A 23,242-nucleotide genomic window follows, 5' to 3' on the forward strand; every position below is an offset into this window, starting at 1 on the left:
CAAAGGAGGATGCTGTGAATAAGAGTGAGATGAAGGCAGATGAGCTGCTGTGGTGACCCCTAAAGGGATTAACTGAAAGAAGAAATAATCACAAAGTTTTTCCAGTCACTGAGGCTTTTTCTTGACTGCAGTGTTTTGTAGCCCAAATCACAGCATCATATTATTACAAAAAAAAAAAAAAAGCTTAAATGCTGAGAACATGATTGGTTTAGAAATATTATTCCAAGTCAAATACCTCCCCTATGACAACCCCCGCCCTTTTTTAAGTAGCCTTTTTTTAAGTGCCAGTATTTCCGACTGCATTTTAAGGCATCAATTTAAAAAAAAACCCCAAAACAATCCGTAACGCCCTCTTCGAACCAACCTTTGCCCAACCGGAGTAGGAGAGTCAGCTGATTTGATCACATGACTCTCGTTATGCAGCCTGTATGCAGCTAGCATAACAGGCCGAGAGAAAGTCGTAGGTAGGAGTAACTTGCACCCAGTTTGAACAAAAAACGGCTCAAAGAAATGAGTAAGTAACTTTTCTGAATTTATTTCTCAATAATTAATGTGAGTGCAACGATACGGCCCTGCCAACTGTTACGGAAGTTATCCGACATTTTTAAGCTACATCCAATCACATTGATTTCTAACAAAAGCTAATGCTAACTAGTGGGATAACTGTCAAAGAAGAAAACCGTTTTGTAAAGCGAAGTTATCGTTTTCACTTTGGACGGGAAGCATTTCACTCTCTACAGCGAATAAGATGTACAGCTTAATTAATTACAGTTTGTAGCTTTTCATACATTTGGTATAAATTCTGCTTTTGGGTTGAGTCAGTGAAGAACATATAAATTCACTTTAGGTAATAATGTGATAAGTAGACTACTATTGAAATTAAACGTGTAAGCGCCCCATAAATGTTTAAGACTTATTTCGAGACCCACAACAAACTTTCTTTTTATCTCTTGCTTGTGTTCTGCCATTCATGATCTTCTATGTAAAAGGGTCGGTACAGTTTTAACTTCTTCTTTCATACCGTTTAAAATGTATGTAAAATGTATAAATTCCGGGCTTAAGGCAGGTCTTCCAAGGTCTGTTTTTTCTGGTGTGCTTTTTCTGCATTCGAGTGCGTTATCAGTGTGTTTGGGATCATTGTGATGCTGAAAAATGAAGCTGCTGCTTATCAGATGGTATGGTGGCTCAAAATCTAATGATACTTTTCTGCATTAATAATGGCTTTGCATTAACTGAATTAACCACTGGCTTTCTAGCAGCTGCAGCGTGTTTTACAGATGGCTGTAGCTACTCACTTTTGTAACTCCCCCCAGGCCTTTTCTGTAGTATTACACATTTTAAAACAGAAATATCACATTTGGATTCATCACTCCACCAGACCTGATGCCACTCACTTTCAGTCCAGTCCATGTGTAATTTGGCATACCTCAGCCTTTTCTCTCTGTTTCACTTCCTTAAGGCTTCTTGACCGCCACTTTTGTGAAGTGGCTTTATAACCAAACAAACACTGAAACATTCTTGTAAAAATATTCAGGTACAAAGACTGGACTGAAAAGGCAGCCAAAGAAAAAAACACAAGAAAACCTTCAAAAATGTGGTGAACTATTCCTCAAGACCACGTTAAAAATGACAAGAAATTCTGCCTCCTTGGGAGCAAAATATGAAGAAATACAGAAGTGTTGTCCCAATGCTTTTGCAGCTGTTTTAAAAGAGAACAGTCGATGTGGGTTTTTGGACTAATGTAACAAATAGTCTGTTACTATTAATATTCATGAAAAACCTAAATAAATATCATTGTGTGTTTCAGGTAAAGAAAGCTCAAGGGTGCTCCTTGGCTACCTGGTAGTGAGGTTGGGTCTTCAGGTGTGACTGCTGAGCAGAAAGCGTCACTGGGAAAGTGACCATGCATCCCTTTGGCTGTGAAGCCGAGACATCGCTTCAGGATCTGTTTGAGTACTTCAAGAGGTGCCTGCAGCATGGAGAGTGGGAGCTGGCAAGGGCATGTGTACCACAGCTGGTTAACTCTGAGGGAGGACTTTCCGAAAATTTACGGGACATGATCAAGGCTATTGTCAGCCATCCTTACAGCTTAAAGTGAGTCAGAAGTAAACTATAATAAGAAATAAAGGCTATGAAGACATTTTGTATTTGAGCTTCTTTAAATGATTGAGTGCCAATAATGTTTTTTGTAGATGGGAGTCAGTAGGGAGTCCACATAGACTGGCTTGGTTTTGGCTGCAGGTCTTGGAGAAATGGACAGAAGAACAGGTAACTGTCACAGATATAATAAAAGTGAAAAAAAATTAAATTTCTGTTGTGTTATTATTTTATTTTAACTAATATTGAACATTAAAAAATAAATTTTTTGCTCTTGCAAAAAAAGAGATAATATTTTGTTGTGTAAATAATGTGAAAAGGCATTTAAAACATCACAGCTGAACAGTATGAGAGCAGAAAAAACACCTATATAAAACTTTTTCTTTAACTTTAGGTTTCTCCTAATGTCAGAAGAGAGCTGGAGTTTTTGTTACTTCTGGAGGAACTGGGGTCAGAGGGCATACCCGAGACTGTTCTCAAGGTTAATTTGCTTTTTATTGCCAACTAGAGTCGAGCTTACATTTGACAATAAAGACTTTTTGCTATTCTGTAATTATATGACCACAATCTTTCTGTAGGAATTGCAACATGCTTTCTTGGATAAACAGTCTGAGCAAAAGGTGGTGGAGAGTTCAAGAACAACTGCTGCTACTGTTGAGTCTTGTTTGTTAACTCTGTTGGAAAAAAAAAAGCAAAGACTCGCTCAATCTTTAGCACATTTCTTACAGGTAAAGTCAAATATATTGTTACCATGTATGAGTAAAAGTACCTGAAAAATGTATCAGTGCAATTATCATATCTTTAAAAAAAATATTTTGGTTTTCCTAATTTCATCCATTGACCAGGCATGCACAGAGGACCATACTCTGCAGAATGCATTCATCCAGCACTTGATAAGGAAACTGAGAAGGCCAGAGAATGTGGAGGAGTGGGTGGAGGAGATATACGCTGTGTTGGCTGTGATGCCATGGAGCTCCCGTAGAAGCGATGGGCAGTTGGAGGCACTTTGTGAAGCACTGTGGGCAGCCAGAGTGGGCCCCCTGAAAGAGGAGAGGATCCTCAGCTCCTTGCTTCGCCCTCAATGTGACGCACTTGTCTCGACATACTGCTCTACTGCTCTCAGGCTGCAGAGAGATCATCTGCTGAGGAGCTCACCTCACACACAAGGTAGTCCGTTTAAGGAAATTTACATTATTCTGCCAACCATTCCATGTCCTCCAGCTTTCCCCAATCTTACAAACAGTACATTTGCACAATAACTGAAACTAGCCCACTGAAAGAACAATGGGCTGTGAGGTCAGTTTCTTAATCATTAGTATGCAAATTGTCATGACCATTAATCAACAACCACTGATGTAAGGCGAAATATGTATCCTTAGGCTTCCTCCTCGATTCAGAGGTGGCCTTTCCCTTTTCTTGTAAATGGCCTCCTTGACTCCCCGCTCTAACCAGCGTTCCTCCCTGTCCAGGATGTGAGCATCCTCATCATTGAAAAAGAAACCACTGGCCTCTAAGTGTAAATAGACCGTGGAGTCCTGGCCTGATGAGTTAGCTCTTCCGTGTTGTGCCATCTGCTTCGCCAGAGGTTGTTTGGTTTCCCCACTGTATAAATCATGGCAATCCTTCTGGCACTTAACAGCGGGCACTGTATTACTCTGTGTTGGGGGACCCGATCCTTGGGGTGGACCTTTTTTTTTTTTTTTTTTTTTTTTTTTTTTTGGCGCAGCGTGTTTTGGGGGTTTAAAAGCCATGGAGACAGTGTTTAGAAAAAATGCGTCTCAACTGTTTCGATACTCCTGATACATAGAGGATCACTAAGGGTTTATATTGAGCATGCATTAAGACGTATTCTAGCTTGATCCTTAGGATCAGTATGATGGCCAATGCAATCCAAAAAAAACTACTGGTTTTAGCTAGAATATGTGATTACTTTAAGCAGTTTCCTTGTTGGTTAGTTTGACAAATTGCTTTGAAGTACAAGCACATGTTCCTGTAAGTCAGTTCCCCCATGAGCTGTTTTTGTGGTACTTTGACATTTATTTAATTTTTTTATAGTTTTGATACTGATGATATATTTATAGTTTAAAAACCAGACATCCTCTGCTTTATTGTGCTCAAAGAGAAATGCTAGCATCACCTCTTTCCTCTTTCAGTTACACTTCTGCATCTGTGGGTGTAAAGCTGTGGCAGATTTAACTGGCTCTGAAGAAGATTTCCTCTTTTCTTTTTCTTTTGTTTTTGTTGGTTTCTGTTTTGACTATTGTGATTTAGATTTTATTATTACTTAAAATAGGGTTGTTGTTTTGTTTTTAATTGTTTTTGTCTTGTGCATTAGCTGTATTTTAACCCACTAAATCTAATCAAAAACATTTTACTAAATTCTGTAAAAGTCAGGGTTGTGTGGATTTCTTTTATTTTTATTTTTTATGGTTTGCTTTAAAAAAATTCATTTTCATTCTGTTATGAATTCAATTGCTATTTTTATATTCCCCTGTTAGTTGAGCTGCCTGAAGCAGAGCAACTTACCATCAGTTTATGTTGCCACAAAGATCGTCCATCCATTTGGAAGACCATCTACTTTGAGTGCCTTAGTAGTGGAAAGCACTTCCTGGAGCAAGTCTTGGTACGTAAATAACTGGAAACTGGTAATACTAGTTTAGTAACCAGATATAAATTCCTCCAAGATGTAATAAAAAGTGCACAGAGTGTTGCTTCGGTGGTATTATTTTTATAATGCATACTGTATGTTGATGGTCTAGTAAACCAACAGCATGAGATAAAATCGAGTAATGTAATAAAGCTGGGTTCTTCCTGTAGGTTACTGCACTTGACCTGATTAAACACGAGGAATTCAGTCAGCTGAAAAACTTGCTGCAGCTGGAGTTCCAGCCCTTGTCCCGTCTGCTGCTGCTGCTGGGATGGACACAGTGTCGCAGTCTGAGCTCGGCTCAAAAGCTGCTCAGCATCCTTCACAAAGAACAGGTCACAGCCAGAATCATTTAGCTCTCCACACATCTACATGCACCTCAACCTCTAAAGACATTTTCCATCTTTTTAATATTTGGCGGTAGTGCTTTACTGATACTCTGTTTTCACCTTTTCAGGCAGCAGCCAATGATTCAGTTCTACAAGAGTTTTCTAATCTTTTGTCAACTCAGCTTGGAATACTTGAATGGTGTAAAAATAACAATCCGTAAGCACTGGCTTTCTCTAGATTGAAGTCTTGCTGTCATTTCATTTTTAACTAGTTACTCTTTAGCTTTTAATATATTTGTGTTTTGTGTCTCTAGAGGGATTTCCATGGAGGCATTGTTGGCAAAGCTTCACACTCTGGACAACCACTCATCCCTCTATATCCTGCATTCTCTGACTCCTTTGGCTCAGTTTGAAGAACGCAGGATATTAGATCTATTACAGCAACTGCCAAATTTACCAGAAGCAGGTTTGCGTTATGCATTTTGTTTGTTCAAATGAGTAAAAAATAATGAATTTGATGCTGCATAGTATTTACATTTAAAGGTGTCTGTGGTTCTTTTATTTGTGTGTTTCTTGCAGAGGGTGCTGGGGCAGTTGGCACTCTCAGCCCTGTTGTACAAAGAAACATAGTTTTGTTCCAGGGGTTCTGTGCCATGAAGTATGCCATCTATGCACTCTGTGTAAATGCACATAAATACTCAAACTGCACCAAGTGTGATCCCATGCAACAGTACCAGTCCTCTGATGCAGAAAAGGACCAAAATAAAACCTCAGCTTCCTCTGAAGGTAACAAGGCCGTCTTTCTTTTATAAAGTGAAGCTTTACTTTGATAATAGATGATAGAAAAGTCTTCTCTCTTGTTTTCTCATTACAGTCTTTTGGCAAAAACGTACACATTTTTTCTGCATCAGTCACATTACAGTTTACAAACCAAGTTTTAATGGCAAATTTCTTCTAGAAGTACAGAAATATAGACAGGAAGCACAGGGAAAGACCAGGAAATTGCATTAAAGGTCAAGCTGGGACCCAGAACAAGGACTTCCACTCCTACGTATTAAAGCCATCAAGGTTGTTTATCGTTTACTAATGTTTTCACTTTTTTTGGTTGTGTTGTTTTTCAGATTGCCATTTGGTGTTTCAACACTACCTGTCTGAGTGTCAGCTCTATCTGGAAGCAGTGCCGGCGATGTTCCGCTTGGAGCTCCTGGAAAATATCTTTTCTCTCCTCTTTCTGTCCACCAGTGACTTTGTTCAGCAGAGTCAAAAAGATGCAAACTCAAATCAGAATGTAGGGAATGACACTTGCTTTCCAAATACAGGAAACAAAAATACAGATTCAGAAAACAAAGGACAGATGGATAACACTGAGGAGAGAAAAAAGGGGAATCAAAAGCTATGTTCAAGTCCAACAGCAGACTCTAGTCACCTGGACCTCGGACACTTTATCCAGGGCTGCAAGGGGTTTCTGGTTGATGTGACTGGCATGGAGGGGTTTTTAAAGCTGTTGAAGGAAGGACTGGAGGGAATGTGTGTGGTGGGTCAGCAGGATGGACAGGAGGAAGGAAGAGCATTGCCTCGAGAAGCAGAGGCAGCAGCAACTTTGGGCTGCTCGGTGACTGCTGAGTCATTTGGGTCACGCTTGCAAAGGTTGACCAAACGCACTGCAGAGGCTCAGTGGAGGCTGCAGATTATTACCAGCAACCAGAGCACTGGAAATGGTGAGCTAGCAATTTATTTTCTTTATTCTTCTGTATGTTTAAATAACATGTTTGACTGGGAACTGACATATGTACTGTACCCAGTACATATGACTATGTTAATACTTAGGTAATTATTCATCATAAATTCTTGGAGCTTTGACGTTACATTGTTTTAACCGCAGGTTCAGAAAGTCCTCTTACAACTTCAACAGTAGGCTGCACTGTCACTCCTCTGGGACCCCGCAAGAGCTCGAGCCTGAGGAGGCGAAGGAAACCAGGAAGGCATACCATAGAGAGACACTCCTCCACAGAAAAACACAATGGAGAGGTCAGCACAAGCACATCAGGTAAGGAAAAATATCTGGCTCTTCTTTACATATGTAAATAATCCTTAAAGTCTTAAAGCTGTAGGAGAAATGTATTTTTGTTTGTCTGCCTTTGTCTTCAAAGTCATTTTTATGTTGTTGTTGATTTATTATCATTTATTAATATTTTGTGAGATGGTGGAGGAGGAATGACAACAGGCTCTGTGGAATTGGAGTTTTGTCCATGTGGAGGTCCCCACAGTTGGCTGGTTCCTGCCATGTTGTCCCCTCCAGAGTCTCTGCTGATGTCCTGCATCCGACGAGGAAACTTCATGGAAGCTCATCAGGTCTCTAATAAAATTTGAATGCAACTGTCTGCTTATTTGTTTTAACAAAGCTAAAAAAAAATCATTTTCCTCTTTACCCTGGGGCACCTCTGTCAGTGCGCCCCAGGGTGGCTGTGGCTACAATGTAGCTTGCCATCACCAGTGTGTGAATGTGTGTGTGAATGGGTGGATGACTGGATATGTAAAGCGCTTTGGGGTCCTTAGGGACTAGAAAAGGCGCTATATAAATACAGGCCATTTACCATTTTTTTTTATTGTTAGAGCAGTTATCTCACTTCAAATTATTGACATTATACTATTATTAAATCCAACCTCACTCATACTAATTATATGATTACAAGCATCATTTATAACACATTAGAAGTTCACTTTTGTGTTGGTCATTAGCCATGTTTACACTTTACCAGAACTACAGTTAATAACTTTTTTGATTAACCTGATTTTTGATCACTGGCGACGTTTGTAAGTATTGTCAGAGTTTTTTCCATCCAGTTAACAACATTTGCTTCTTGACAGGTGTCTGTGGTTTTTGATCTGGAAGCGTCTGCCTGTTGTGGCGAGCTGGTGTTCATGGAGCGCTACAAAGAAGTCCTGGTGGAGTTGGCACAGGTGGAGCAAAAGATGGAGAGTCAATCCATGTCTTCATCCTCATCCTCATCAGAGGGCTTGGGGACAGCAGCTGGGTCAGGGACAGGGAGGAGTCGGCTGGGCAGTAGTGGCCGATCGACACTGCAGGCCATTGGAAGTGCTGCTGCTGCAGGTTTGACTTTTTGTTCTAAAGTTTTCTCCCCATTTTGCTTTTCAGTTCGAGTGTGCATTTTAACTTGGTATACCTGTTTGCAGTAGTCTGGCCTCTTTTTATATTGGTTTTAGAAGAGATTAGTATAGCAAAGCACAACAAAGACTTACAGGCATCTGTGCACCATGACAACTGACACATGCATATGTTTTTCTTCAGGAGTGGCTTTCTACTCCATCTCAGACATAGCAGACCGTCTCCTCAGCACCCATGCTCACAAACTGCCCTCACTGGAGGAAGGCTACTGGCTAAGTCAGTGCTCATCAGATGCCTCTGGCCTTCTTTACACATTGCTGGAGGAGCTCAGTCCAGCAGCCATGGCTGCTTTTGACCTGGCGTGTTGCCACTGTCAGTTCTGGAAGACGTCTCGACAGCTGCTGGACACAGCTGAACGCAGACTCAACAGCAGCCTGGAGGGTCGAGGTATGAAGCCCAAATTTCTATCTGGAAGAATTAATTTTGACATGGTGATGGGAACGAGAGCAAATGGTGTCTTGTGTTTATCCCTGTCTGCTTTCCCAGGAGTAATAGTTGACCTTAAAGTGCCTCATTCTGAGGGGATCTGTGGATTTCCCATGGTATTACAACAGATCAACAAAATCCTAAATCATTCAACCACCAGTAAAAGTTCTATAAAAACAGGTGAATACACTTGAGTTAACTGAATGAATTGAGTTTGCAGAATAGTGTCTTTGTTACTGATTCACTCTTCTTCGTAGAAGCTGTTGGGGAAGACCAGGTGTTTGCCAGCCCATTTGGTTGCTGCATCCAGGAAGTACTGCTCTGTTGCTATCCAACACTGAGTGAAGAATTTATTTCTGCTCGGCTTAGTCTGGTGCAGCATTTGGAAAACACTTTGCACAATCTGAGTGCTGCTACAGATGGCACAGGTTGGCACAGTTAACATATGCTACATTTGATCAAACAGTTTAATTTAAATATTTAACTTAAAACCCCCTCTATTTTTAAAAAGCTAAACGAGTATTCTCCTGTTTTTTGTTTTCTCATTTTAACTTATAATAGAGGGCAGTGTGGGGAGCGCTCTACTGGCACTTCTGGTGGAGCAGGCCAGTCTGAAGCAGTCAGAACTAGATGTTCATCCGGTGCGCTCCAGCATGAAGCAGCTACTTCGTTCTCTTGACAGCCTCTGTCCCTTTGAGCCAGATAGAGACCTTAGCAGACCAGATTATGTGCGCAGTTTCTTTGACTACATCAACACACTAGCATCTGTGTTAGTGCGTAGCCTCAGTTCAGAAGGTAAAATGAAGACTTTTACATTTCAGTCATAACTACTTGATACCTACTTCCACCACCTGTTATCTCTGATTCTTAGAGTGATGTTTACAGCTTTTAAGTCCTGTCTAAATTGTGAAAGTAGAGTGTTTCTCTTCAACTCCCTGGTCTTGCTCTGATTTGCATCTCTTGCTGTTTCTAATAGACCAGAACACTGAAGTGAAGCTTGGGAACCCACTGCTAGTGTTGCTTCAAGCCCCATTTCAACTTCTCTCTCACCTGCTCTTTGACCGACAAGTTTCTCCTGACAAGTATGTATAGTGGTTATTCCCCATCACTATATACACACATACACGTGTGTATGTATGTGTGTGTGTGTGTGTGTGTGTATATATGTATGTGTGTGTATATATGTATATGTGTGTATATATGTGTATGTATGTAGATAGATAGATAGATTTTTTTTTTTTTTTTTTTTTTTATTAGGAGCAACATGCTGACCTTTTATACCCTGTTATGTTTCCAGAGTACTGTCCTTGCTGGAACAGGAAGGGCTGCGACTGAGCATCCAAAAAGTGATTGTTCAGCGATGCTGTGAGGCTCTTCCTCTGTGGATCTCCTGTCCAGATGATGGAAAAGAGTCAGATGAGGGCAAGAAAGAAGATGGTGTGTTTGGTGTTGCTGCATTGTCTAACCTACTCCAATGCCATGCTCAGGATCACATGACAATCCTGGGACTTGCTGAGTCTCAGTCTGATGTGAGCTCCGAGTCTGACGCCTCAGTGGAGGATCATTCTTCTACACCCACACACCTCTCCACATCTCCACCCTCGTCTTCATCATCCTCTTCTTCTTCCTCCTTGAATTCTTTTCTCCTCACACAATCGGCTCTGTCTTTCCTTAAGTCTCGCTCCCCTTTACTGGCCACACTGACATGTTTAAGTGCCTGTAAAGGAGAAACTGCTAGGACACAATCTTCTGGATGGTCTGGATATTTCCGCAGCGGACGTAAAGAAGTTGTCTTAGATGGTGAGCAGATTTCTCGTGAAGCTGATAACCTCCTGAGGGAGTTCCCTATTCTCCAGGCTTACCTTCACACCATGGCTGAACCAGTGCTGGGCATGTCATTAAGCGAGAATAAGGAAAGCTCCGTTGGATTTGGGGCAGTTGTCTGCGGGAAACCACTCATCAGTCTCCTGCTGTCTGGGCCGCAAGAACTTGCTGCTCAGGGTGTTGCTGCTGACGCCTTCCAGAAGGCTCTTGCCTCCAGAGACCTGAGCCGAGCCCTCAGTCTGCTGGAGCTCTATGGGCAGAGTTGCAGCCAGGAGGGGGCGCTAAGAGACCGCTTGCTTGCATGTGCTGCTTTAGAAGGTAAGGAACAAATTTTCTCATTTTTTATTATATTTGTAGAGAAAGTTTGTGACTATTGCTCACACAAAACTAAACATTTTAAGTTACCAGTGATGCCTCTTGGAAAGTTAGATTTTTATGCATCAACAGAATACGAAGAGAATAAAACATTTTATTAAATACTTGAGGTCAAATTTAGTAATCGCAACCATGTAGCATAAAAATCTTAAAATTAAAAATATACTAATTTAATGTACCATTTGTTTCAACTTTAACTAAAATGCTTGTTGTTTTTGCTCAGATGGAGATGAAGGTATAGGTCATCTGTTCAGAGTACAGGATCCTAATCTGCGAGCCCGAGTTGCCCTGCAGGCTCTGGAGCGGTGGCCACTGTTTGCCTGCCTGGAGCTGCTCGAGTTTTGCCTTAATGACCCGAGCACAGAGACCTCATTGAAAACAGATCTAGAGCTCAAGAAGAAAGAACTGGACCTTTACCACCAGGTAGTGCAGAATTTAGTTACTTTTTTTGTTATTGGGGAAAAAAAATCTATATTCTAACAAAGTAGTTGCAGAAATACAGTTTAGACATGTGCTTGTAGACTTTCTTATAGAAGGCTTCTGCAACTTTGAAAATCAGTATTTGGTAGTTTAGTGACTCCGATTCTTAATGGAGTTCAGCATGGTGTACATGTATTATATAATATATCACTCAGACACTTTATTTGACTTTCCATTCTATCCTGCCAACTGTTTGTGGTCCTCTTCCTTGTCACAGATGTTGAATCTACAGCCTTCGTTGCCCTGGGGCACTTGGCAGGAGCTGAGAAATGAATCCAAGACAAACTCTGAGTCGGTGTTATCTATGATACTCGAGGCAAAGGTAGGTGCAGCTTAGTTATAACAATTTATTGTCAGGACATTAGAAAGGAAATTACTATCACCAAAACTTAACACAGACCTTATTCTCCATAGTATGCAGTTGTTTATGTATATTCTTATCATTATAATTGGTTTTTATGGTTTTGCAGGAATTTCATCTTTGTGCACAGTGGACAGAGCTGTATCCTGTATCAGATCAGCTGAGACTGCAGCTGCAAACTGAGCATTTGCTTCATCTACTGGAAAAGGAACAGACAAATGAGGCTTTTCAGGTCCAGATTGTTCAACTTCTTGGAAATTTAGATTGAAGTCCATTTTGAGATGTATAAACATTTGTTAGAGTGTGGTCATGTATCATTAAATCTATCCTTGAACTGGTATAACTCAGCTCTGTTCAAACACAGAAAACTCTTTATGTAATACTAACTTAAAATCAGCATCATATGCTTGTGTCTCTTCTTTTGCAACTAATTAGCTTTGCATTTTTTTTTTCTACGTAACATAAAGTAGAGAAAGCATATGATTTTTTTTTTTTTTAAGGTCTTCTAAGATCTTGGAAGACTTTTTTTTTTTTTTTTTTTTTAACATTTCAGAACATTTTCAGAACTCATTTACCCTCTCAAACCATTTTCCTCTATTACTATGTGTTAATATCCTTTGTCCCTCCCTTGGTTTGTTTAGTTACTCGACGGGCTCTCAGATTTTGCAGCTGGTCTAGATGTTTGTGAGCGTGCCCTCGATCGTCGCCCTGGACTGGATGCATGCCACTTCCTGGCAGACTACCTCACCCTTCATTTCCAGAAGCAGGTGTCTCCTGCACGTCGCCGATACATCCACGCACTTCATCTTGGCTCTAAGGTTTGTGATTGGGAAGTTTGCACTAGTATGTTAACATAAAGACGATAAATAAATGATAAACAGGATTAGTAATTAGTAGACTTGAGGTGCATAATGACCATTGAACAATCATAACTTGGGTAAAATCTTCTAAAAAACATCTTTTGGATGTGTTGTTTAATTTCAAAAATATCTTTTAAGTAATTCATAATCAGAAAACAATAATAATAATGATTGTAATACTGAACATTGTCTTTGTGTCAATTGCAATTTCCCCTCAGCTGTTTGTAAATTTCCCTTCTTACAATAGAGACTTCCACAAGTCTGCGTATTTCTGTAAACCTTCGTTTGTTGAAAATACTTTTGCAACTTTTCTAAAATTGTAATAGATTCACAGGAAACCATAAGCTCTTTCAATTAATGAGAAAAATATCTTAATATGTAGAGAATATTCCTCTAATACAAAGTAATCCAGTTAAAAACGTGATCCTGTTTTCCAAATCTGAATTTTTTTCTGTAAATGACCAGTCGATGTCTGCATGTGATTGGTGTGTGTGTGTGTGTGTGTGTGTGTGTGTGTGTGTGTTTTTTTTAAATAAATAAATAATAATTTTTTTTGCGTAACACTGAAAATGTTTTAAACCTGTTTATTAATAATCACAGTAATGTTACTATTGCCAGGTTTGAATGAATCTGGCCCCAAATTTTAGTTTTACACTTTTTAAGTTGTTCTGCACTGTTCTCCAATTGAGCTGCTTCCTATCTTTGGGTTTATTAAATGTACATCCTCCTCCAGGTGTTGCTGACTCTGCCTCCAGCTGCCAGGCAGGACTACTTCCCCTTGCTGTCAGATCCACTGCTCATGCTCGAGCAGCTGTTGATGAATCTGAAGGTAGACTGGGCTGATCTGGCGGTGCGGACCCTGCGGAGCTTGTTGGTTGGCCAGGAGGCTGGCTTCAGTGCTGAGGACATTGATACGCTTCTAGCAGACTACGCCGGCAAGGCTCTCGACTTCTCCTGCGCCCCCAGAGAGAGGGCTCGATCTGGTCAGTGCTAATCTTACAGCATACGGTTGCTAAGTAGACAAACATATCAGAGATGGGCAGCCACTTGAGTTAAATGTTTGTAATGCAAAGGTTTAATAAACTGCTGAAAACTAAACTGAATTGTTGTGAGACTCGGTGGAATTGATGGAGAAATACAGTTCTAGTTTATGTATTCTTGTCTTGGTTATGTACTCCTGTAATAAATATTTCACTTGTTAGATGGGTAAAGAACCATCCACCTTACCAACAGGTTGTGTCTAAACATAACACTTTATGTTCCAGATTCTGTAATCAGTCTTCAGGAAGCGCTAATACAGTGTCCTGCTCAAGACAGCTCGCTCTCTTCCAGTCGAGTTGAATCGCCAGCACCCTCCAGATGTGAGATATTTGGATATGTTTAATGATGATATTGCTGTAGTTTAGTTTTTTGTTTTTTAATCATTGTGAGTGTTTCTTTTAATTACAGGCAGTACCCCTACACACTCAGCCTCGGGAAGCAGCACAGACAGAGAGAAGGATCGTGGTTCAGCAGGGAAAAAACGTCACTCACCTGCAAAGTTCAGGCCTCCAGATCAACCCCCAGCCCGCAAAGATTGGGTCCCAGACACCCAGCAGCATGTGTGCATGGTTTGCAAGCGTGAGAGATTCACCATGGTGAGTGATGTAGTTACCAATGAAAGAGAGTTACCTGCTCAAGTTCAAGTGTATTATTTTATTTATTCTTTTTTTTTTTTTTTTGGTCATCCTGCCTTTTCCATTTCACTCTCCATTTCTTTGATGTGAAGAATAATTGGCCTCTGTATGACATTTTTATGGAGAAAACATGACTGTTAATGTTGGATCTCCTCGACAGATTACAGAAATACAGTTTTCATGTGTGCTCAGCTGGGATTTTTCCTTTGCTTTTCTGGTTTTAGTTCAACAGACGTCATCATTGTCGGAGATGTGGCCGTCTTGTTTGTAATGCGTGTTCGGAAAAGAAGATGCCTGTTGACGGTTGTCCAGGAGAGGAAGTCAGAGTCTGTGATCAGTGTTACACCTACTTTCACCCAGAGTAAGACATTTATCAGAGCTACTAGTTCCAAATGCATATGAATTACGGAAACCGAGTAATAAGGGAAAAGAAGGGTTTGAATATAACTAAAAAATAAATTTGTCTCTATTTGCAGTACTGATGATGAGTGGGAACCTGCTGAAGGTAAATTAAATAATTTTATGTTGTGTTTTGGTGCTTTCTTTTGGGTTTTTGCAATATTAGAGTTTTACAACATTTTGAATTTGCTAAAACGGTGGAGAGCCACTTACATGCAGCCATTCTTAAATACGCAATTAATGTAGACTATAATGATGACGTATTCTCTTCTTTTTTAGCATTGGATGGTAGCCCTGTGGTCACGGAGCAGTTTCCCCTCGATGGGATGCTGCATCTGCCTGAAGTGGTCCATCGGCAGTTTCTCCTCAGCACAAACCCTGCACAGGACCAGCATCTGCGGAACGAGTTCTACTATGAACAGGTTTGGATTTGTGTAGTCACCATCCATCCCAGTGCGCAGGTTACCTTTACATGTTAGTCATTAGCAGCTTATTGAGGGTAACTTTGTTTTTAAAGAGCAAAAGCTTTATATTGAACTAGTGCCTAAATTTAGCTGACAATTTTGTGTGATTTCTGTCTCTGCCTACTTTAATAGCTTTCAGTTAGTGGAATTAACCAAGTCAGTATTTTAAAAGTAATAATGCTCTTTCCCTAAAACACGTAGGCTCCCAGTGCATACCTCTGCGTGGCCATTTTATCTCTACATAGTGACCAAACTGCCTGTGGTCATCAGCTCATCAGCCACTGCCGCTCCTTGTCTCGTAAACTGACCAATCCAGAGGTGGATGCCTGCCTGCTCACTGACATCATGCGGCGGCTGTTGTTCAGTGCCAAGTTGATGTTTGTTAAAGTAGGCCGCAGCCATGACCTCGCCTTATGTGACAGGTAAGATGAAACCCTGTGTAAGTTAGATTAACCAGCAGTTGAGAATTGCATGTTATTATGTACACTGTGCAATCATTAGGGTGATGAGAAAGAGCGTGAGATATTGTGCAAAATGTAGATGAGTATATGTATGTATGTAGGTTAGCTTTCACATTAATAAGGAACCGAAAGTAGATGCAGCAAAGTCAGAAAACAAAGAACTCATGACTAGTGGTTAGAGAGTGTGTGGGCAGAATAACCACAGCTCAACCAGAGACATGCAGAGAAAATGATAAAACCTATGGAGCTGATACAGCTAACAAACCAACCAGCTAATGCAGAACAGCATATTAACACACAGATACATAACAGCATAGTAAGTGATTTATATATGTATACATGTGTCCATGTGCTCTGTGCATTTTTCTTTTTTTCTTTTTTTTTATACTTTTTATACTTTTAATCACCCATTTCAAAACAGTGAGATAAGTTGCCATAGCGCTATTGTTTGCATCATAAAAGACACCTGGCCAATGACTTGTGTTTGCTCTGAAAATATTGAGTAATACAGGCACATTTGTTTGGATTTAAGATGATTCGCTGTCATTAAATGAGGACAGATGAGGTCACAGGAAGTATGCTGAAGTAGTTTACGGTTACCAGCACTCAGTGGATAGCCCTTTATTTCACCAGACTAATACAAGATATTATGAAAGCAGGTGTCTGACTGTGCTTCTTATTCTCTTTTTCAACAGTTACATCAGTAAAGTGGCTGTGCTTAAAATTCTGGTGACAGCCAATTACAAATATGTTCCCTCTCTGGATGACATTTTGGAGACCTCCGCTGTCACACGGCTCCGCAATCAGCTCCTAGAAGCAGAACACTACCAGCTAGCTGTGGAGGTTAGAGGCTGTTCTTCAAATTAAAGTTTAATTTCAAAGACATTACAGAGAAATTGCAGAGAATTAAATCACAAAGCATTTGTCATCTCTTCTTGTTTGGTTGCTAGGTGTCAACCAAGAGTGGTCTTGACCCTGGTGGTGTGTGGCAGGCATGGGGAATGGCATCTCTGAAGGCAGGAAATCTTTCAGGGGCACGGGAGAAATTTGCTCGCTGCCTGAAGCCTCCAGTGGACCGCAACCAGCTCAACTCGGGTCCCTTATTATTACAGGAGATTGTCCAGCACCTGGAAACCATGGTGCGGCCCTCTCTGGCTATGGTAGGTAGCTACTTTCATGGTGGCACTAGCCTCCAGCCCACAACATATTAAAAACGGAAGAAATGGGCAGATGTGTAACATGCTTCCCGTCTGCAAATAGAGTAGGTCATCGCACAACACTTCCTTCTCAAAGTTTGATATATAACCATATTAACATTTTTAACATAAGTGCATTGCTTTGCATGCATCTAAAAGGTCAAACTGTACACGAATGCAAATGCTGAAGTTCAAGAAAAAATTTGTGCTGGCATTTTGTGAAGCTGTCATGGTTAAGAAAGTATACAGTAGCAGCTACATTCTTGCAATCAGTATTGCACACAAAGATAAACACTACTATGTGTGCCTGCCTGTTAAATGAATTTGAAAAGATCACTAGCACATGCACAAATGTATTAGGATACACCAAATGCCTGTCTGACGTAGCAATAGAATAATTGAAAACATTAAAAAAATATAGCCATAAACATTTTCTGATAATTTCCAGTTTTTTCACTTTTTAAAATAATGCAATAAACTATAATTTTACCAACATGTATTTTTAAGAGCATACAGCAGTGTCAGGCAGAGTTTATCCTCAGACAGAAAGACTAGACTAGCTGTGCTACCTAACACCTTAGGCATCTAGCACATTTCTTGCATGCTAGACGAACCTAGTAAGTTCTGGCATGTGAAGCACTACACGTGTCGGATTCTAGTGCATCTAGAATCCAGACTAAAAGAAAGTAAAGACAGACCTATGTTAATGTTGAGTAATCCTAAGAAACTGTTTTCTCAGTTCAGGAACACCTTTCCTTTTCAGTCAAAAACACAACAAAAATCTTTGTTAAATCAGGACAAACTACAAATACACAGAAGTTTTTTTGGGTTTTTTTTAACCTGCTTTTATACACAATAAATGCATAAACCTTTGTGTTGTTGTTTGTATTCTTCTATATATCAGTCTTATGGTGAAGACGTGTTGGCATCCCTGCGGGAGCTAGAGGACTCTCTGTGTGACGTCAGTCCTGTGGAGCGACCGGAGGGGCTGATGCAGAACAGTGTTCTCCACCAGGAATGTCTCTACTACCTGAATACATACGGCACTCACCTGGGACTGATCAGCTTCTATATGCGTCATGATTATGTAACAGAGGCTCTGGCATACCTTCTTAAAAGGGTGAGGCCTAAATTATTAAAGGTGTCCATATCCTTTGCATGTTTGGATCAATATTAAACTATTGTTACTTTCATTTAACTGGAGAAGTCAAAGGAGTGAACAGCACAAGGTACAAGCCAAAAACAGAAATCTCAGTCCTCTTTTGTGATGCAGCTTTTGTGTGGTCAGGAGATTATCTAACTCTCCTTCGGGTATTCTTTGATACCCATCTGTTGCCAAGATCTCAGATCCTGCAGGATGTTAGGTTACCTATAATGTGTGGGCAATGAGGTCTATGTGACACTGATTTATTAGCAATGGTTCGTTTTCAATTTGGTCTACAGTCAACAAAGTACATTGAGTAATAGTACTTTGTTTCTTGAGTAAGCACCATCACATGTAGTACATGACTTCACTTGCCTGAAATTATTGCTGAATGTGTCATTGCATCAGTTTTATCCAAGCTTGTCTTTTTTTTTTCTTTTTTCTTTTTGCTGTATTGTGGATCAGGAGTGTCCAGAGGAAGTATTTCTAGAGGGTGTGTTGCAGCCCAGTCTGGAACGGGGCCATCTGAGCAAGCTCCAGGGAATACTGGAAAAGCAGGACCCCAGCCTGGAGACATGCAGCCGGTACCTCATTGCTTCCTGCCAGTTTCTTCAGCGACGGGGATACTATCACTCTCTCTACCAGTTTCAGCAGTTCATGACGGTTTGAGGACTTTTTTTCTTCATGCTCATTTTTAGGATTTTTTACAAACTACTAAAATAATAATTAGACTGAAATGATAGGTGGATGGTCTGAGACTTAACTGACTTATTATTCCAAGCGGGGGGGGGGAACCTTTATATTTCAATGTGAATGTTTCAAAATGTCATCCTAGCAGGTTAGTAATTAGGCTGAGTACTATATAATTGTCAAGTTTCCTGTTTTTTACTGATGGACCTGCAATTCCAGTAACAGTTTACATGCCCATCTCTCTTTCGGCTTAATCAGGACCCTGATGAAGGTCACAAGCCGAAACGCGTTGGTCAGTCAATAAAGGAACAGTTTTATTTCTGCTTGTGACCTTGATGAAGGCCACAAGCCGAAACGCATTTTATTCTTTAGGATTGCAAATTGAGGTCCTCATGATTCTTGGTGGGGAAGATTCAAAATTGTGTTTGTCTGCACAGGATCACGTGCGTGCAGCCATGACCTGTATTCGATTCTTCACACATCGAGCCAGTTCATACCTACAGCTGGGAGAAAAACAGGTATCTGTTATTTTTTCCTCTACAGTTATGCAATAAGAAAATATTTTTTTTTTAAATTGATTTCCTCTTCTTACACGGGAAAGATGAACTTGAACTTTATTTTGCACAGCGTTGGTTGGTCAGAGCCAAAGAGCACCTGAGGACGTACTTGCAGGAGCAGCAAGGTCGGGGTTCTGGGAGGAGACGGTCACACCCCAATTCTTTCAGGAAGATGATGTCATCCAGTGATGTGTCCAGGTTATTTAAGAGCTTTATGACAATTAATGAAATAGAAATCTACTTTTGACTACCAATGGTTTGGAAAAAAAACTTTATTTAAAATGCCTCATTATTACTATGTTTACTTCAAGCTTTTGATCTTCGTCTCTTTTTTTTTTTTTTCTTTTAGGCACATGAATACGATTGAGCTCCAGCTGGAGGTAACCCGTTTTCTCCATCGCTGTGAGAATGCGGCATCCTCCAAGGCCCCGCAGACCAATCCCTCTTCACCCAGTTCATTGCCTACGCTTTTTGGAGGAAGCCCTATGAAAGTAGAAGTTGCCTGCAAGGTTAGGCTGCGGTTTTTTTGGGGGTTTTTTGGAATTTTATAAAGTGATAATCTTCTGATATCGATAATCTAAAAAACACGATTTAGCATATTTAAGTTACTCATTAAGCACTATATATTTAATTTAAAAAAATGTGTACAACAGTTGCCACAGGGCGCTTAATGTGCGTGTATGAATATGTATGTAGCTAAAAATAATGCAAAATATTTTGTTAGAACTGGTTTTGTATGTTATGTATTTGTACATTGTTGTTACATAAAATCAGGACAGTGTTTTATGTGTTTTTGCAGGTGATGCTTGGAGGAAAAAACATAGAAGAAGGGTTCGGCATTGCTTACAGAGTCATACAGGTATGTTCATGTCTGAGATCAGAACTGCTTTTGGCCAAAATTCAAGACTGCAAACACAGCAGTTTTTTTGTGTGCAGAAGTCTTTGAAATATTTTGCCAACATAAGTATTGGAAGTAAGCACCAGTCGAGCTGAGATAGCACAATAATTAATTTAATTATCTTGGTGTAGACAGCCAGCAGGAGCAAAAACTGAGCAAAATGAAGAATTAAGTTACTGATGTGATCTTTTTCTCAGTTAAAAGATGAAAATATAGATGTTGTCTCCCTCTCCTTCAGGACTTCCAGTTGGAGGCTCAGGCTGTCTATGTGCGAGCTGGACAGTGGCTCATCCGACGCAAGCAGTACGCGTCCGTGCGGCAGCTGCTCAAATGTGTGGGCGAATCAGGCACTGCCACTAAAAACGACTGTGACGCCCTCATCCTCAACTACATCTCCTGTGCAGAAAAGGGACCAGCTGATGTGAGTGACAGAATTGCTATGGGGATGCATGTGATAGGGATATTCATTATACTAACTATACTTCAGGCACAGTGTTGAACGCTCATCCTAAGGACTATTCTCTTTGATATGGTTTAGGCCAAGGAGCTGGAAAGTCTCATTCTGGAGATAAAAAGCTCAGAAAGCAAGGTAGAGTAATAATTGCCTTGTTTTACCCTTCTTTGCCTTCCACTGGAATTACTTTTCTTGCCAGAGGCTGCTTTAAAAAAAAAAAAAAAAAAACTACCCTCACTGTATTCCTCTGTATTTCCTTACAGTCGATATTGCTTTATTTTTTCCTCTGAAGTTTGTCGTTATTTGGCTTTTTTACCTTTATTAGCATCTTTGGACCTAAGTGAGTATAATTTTTGGGGAAGCTCCCTTTTAATTTCATCGCTGGTCTTTCTGCAGATCAAAGCCTTCCTGATGTGCAGTAAGCTAAGGCCGGCGTACCTGCTGGCAGTGAAGCTGGAGACAAGCCGGGCAGGCCCGTTGGTCCAGGATGTCCTTCAGGCCGCTGAAGAAGCACAGGACTCAGTAATGCAGAATATCTGCCGCCAGTGGCTGGCTGAACACAACAAGTCATCTCAACCGCGTCAGGGGCGCACCAGGTAAAGGCACAGTGGACATAACAAGGGATTGTACAGAGAGCGCACAGATAAGCCCCCATTAAGGACAAATGAGAGCATTCAACTTACAGAGCTTATCACATTTGCCATTTTACTAAAGAATCCTCTTATTAGATTTTTGGCTCCAGATTTGCCCTGCTAACACTTCAGCATACACTTTTAGATGATGCATTGCATTTTGTGTAAATGTACCAGTACTTCACACTAAAACTACATATTTAGTTGGACATTATTTATATTATCAATTAATTAATATTGTACTAGACCCTTACTATCACTCTAATGTGTGTTGCTATTGAGTTGGCATGGCACAGTGGAGTCTCAATGTGGAGGAAATGCAAGTTAAACCTGGAACAGATCTGAAAAATGTGTAAGAACTGGGTTATTTTAAAACCCTGATATCAGCTTCACTCTTTGGTTGAGTGATCTTTATGCCACTGCAAAACAAACGGATCACCACTGTGCTTTATTTCCATTCTGGAAATATTTTTGCTGGCTTTTTTTGTTCATCTGCACAGTATTTGTGAGGGAAAAAGTTACTGCATTTGAGCTCAACCGGTATTACACAACAGAACTGCTAACTGTTGCTAATAGGTACAGTTACACCCTTGAAATATATAAACGTATTCATAGTAAATCTGTATATGTTTAATATTTGTTTCCTACCTCAGCCTAAAGGGGAAATATATTGACTAGAAGGCCACTGACAAATTTATTACCTGTAGGTATCTGTGTGTAGGTGAGCTTTTTACTTATGAGGTGTCGTCTGCCAAGAAGTTACATGTTTCAAAACTGTCTTGTTTTTGTAACCATAATGAAGATGTTTACGTGTTGTACATGTGAAGCACATTTTGTGGCCAGCTTTTAGTGTAAGTTTCTTTTTGATTAAAAAAATAATAATAATAACATTACTTTGAAATATTGGAGGGCATTTTGTTTGCTTTGTTTCCAAGAATTCAGGTCTCTTGTTTGTTAATGTGTGTTTTGGTAATAATTATCCCGAGGGCGGCAGATTGTAAAATATGCTTTTTGCTTCGTTCTCACGGTAGATGTGAACGACAGATGTCTCAACAATTTAAATTCCTAAAGACTGACATATACAGATGAGTTGAACAATGTTTGAAAAAGGGATTGTACTGTTGCCAGATTTCTTTTGATATGCATTTTTCCCTTTTGATTTCACAAATCTGCAACCTGGAGAAAGAAAAAGAGCAACTGTGATGTTCTTATAGCACCACAAACGCAATTTGTTGGATAATGTGACAATCACCCAAATTGCTCAAGCTGCCTTTCATGTGTTCTTTGAAACTGTTCTGATTACATGGTGATGTGGTGAAGTGTGTCTTCATTTAGATCTGACACTGTGGTGTCTGTTTGCCTTGCTTCGCTCTGCTGCACTAGTCAGAAGACTAAAACCAGTTTCCTGTTATTGTGAGTGTGTCAAGCCAATTTAGACTTGAGAGCCACTCTCATTCTCCCTAATTCTGACTGTTGTCTCATCACTGCCGCACTTTATAAATAATAATATCAAATATTTTGAAAAATTTGAAGGTATGTAATATGGTAACTGCTTTAATGATGCAGGGACTAATGGTTCAAAAATGTAAGTTGTTTTGCCATCCCTTATTAAATAAAATAAAATATGTAACACTGCACTGTACTGCTGTGCCTTTTTCTATTTTCATCATTTTAGAGTTTGGGTTATTCACTGAACAATCAATCTATTATTAAAGAAGAAGATTGTGAGATAAATAAATAATGAAAGCCACTGTTAGTTTTAGCCTTCCTGGAATTATGCACTGTTTCCTGAGGCAAACATCAAAATTTGTTAAAAATCATGTAAAAACAAACGTTTAACAAATATATTTAATAGATGATTTAGAACAACATTCAGTAATTTAAATGTAAAAGTTTTCCATTATTAGGATATGTAAATATAGAAAAAAACAAAGCAACTCTGTCTCAAAATACAAAAAACTAGCGCCTTGTGTAAGAAAATGGAGGAGATCATATGCTGTAGCTTTTTTAGTGTCCCATGGTTTGGTGCTTCCTTTGTATTTGTTTATTGACAGGGTTTGGCTGCAGGCATGCCAGTTTGCCACC

General features: G+C 40.0%; 1 protein-coding gene across 2 annotated transcripts; it reads left to right on the top strand.

The window, feature by feature from the left end:
- The first annotated feature begins 385 nt into the window (after positions 1-385).
- Positions 386-22,792, top strand: zfyve26 (zinc finger, FYVE domain containing 26). 2 transcript variants are annotated; one of them, XM_085441014.1, is made up of 43 exons: positions 386-514; positions 1,808-2,094; positions 2,193-2,268; positions 2,492-2,578; positions 2,676-2,825; positions 2,943-3,264; positions 4,596-4,720; positions 4,915-5,079; positions 5,202-5,290; positions 5,388-5,539; positions 5,653-5,859; positions 6,195-6,791; positions 6,956-7,120; positions 7,274-7,425; positions 7,942-8,185; positions 8,384-8,647; positions 8,747-8,866; positions 8,944-9,114; positions 9,248-9,481; positions 9,663-9,768; positions 9,984-10,828; positions 11,109-11,308; positions 11,583-11,687; positions 11,836-11,958; positions 12,368-12,544; positions 13,320-13,569; positions 13,852-13,947; positions 14,036-14,223; positions 14,487-14,623; positions 14,739-14,767; positions 14,941-15,083; positions 15,327-15,547; positions 16,282-16,429; positions 16,537-16,746; positions 17,687-17,902; positions 18,392-18,589; positions 19,054-19,134; positions 19,244-19,371; positions 19,523-19,682; positions 19,973-20,032; positions 20,310-20,492; positions 20,610-20,660; positions 20,922-22,792. In XM_085441014.1, exons 2-43 carry the CDS (start codon positions 1,904-1,906, stop codon positions 21,123-21,125), a joined length of 7,770 nt encoding a protein of 2,589 aa, XP_085297140.1. In that variant the 5' UTR covers positions 386-514; positions 1,808-1,903; the 3' UTR covers positions 21,126-22,792. The 2 variants fall into 2 exon arrangements, with proteins under 2 accessions (XP_085297140.1, XP_085297141.1); XM_085441015.1 differs by having other exon boundaries at positions 8,947-9,114.
- Positions 22,793-23,242: the final 450 nt, after the last annotated feature.

Source organism: Copadichromis virginalis, linkage group LG19, assembly GCF_057382275.1.
Source record: "Copadichromis virginalis isolate Kocher_CV1m ecotype Utaka linkage group LG19, C_Virginalis_male_GT1.1, whole genome shotgun sequence".
NCBI lineage: Eukaryota > Metazoa > Chordata > Actinopteri > Cichliformes > Cichlidae > Copadichromis > Copadichromis virginalis.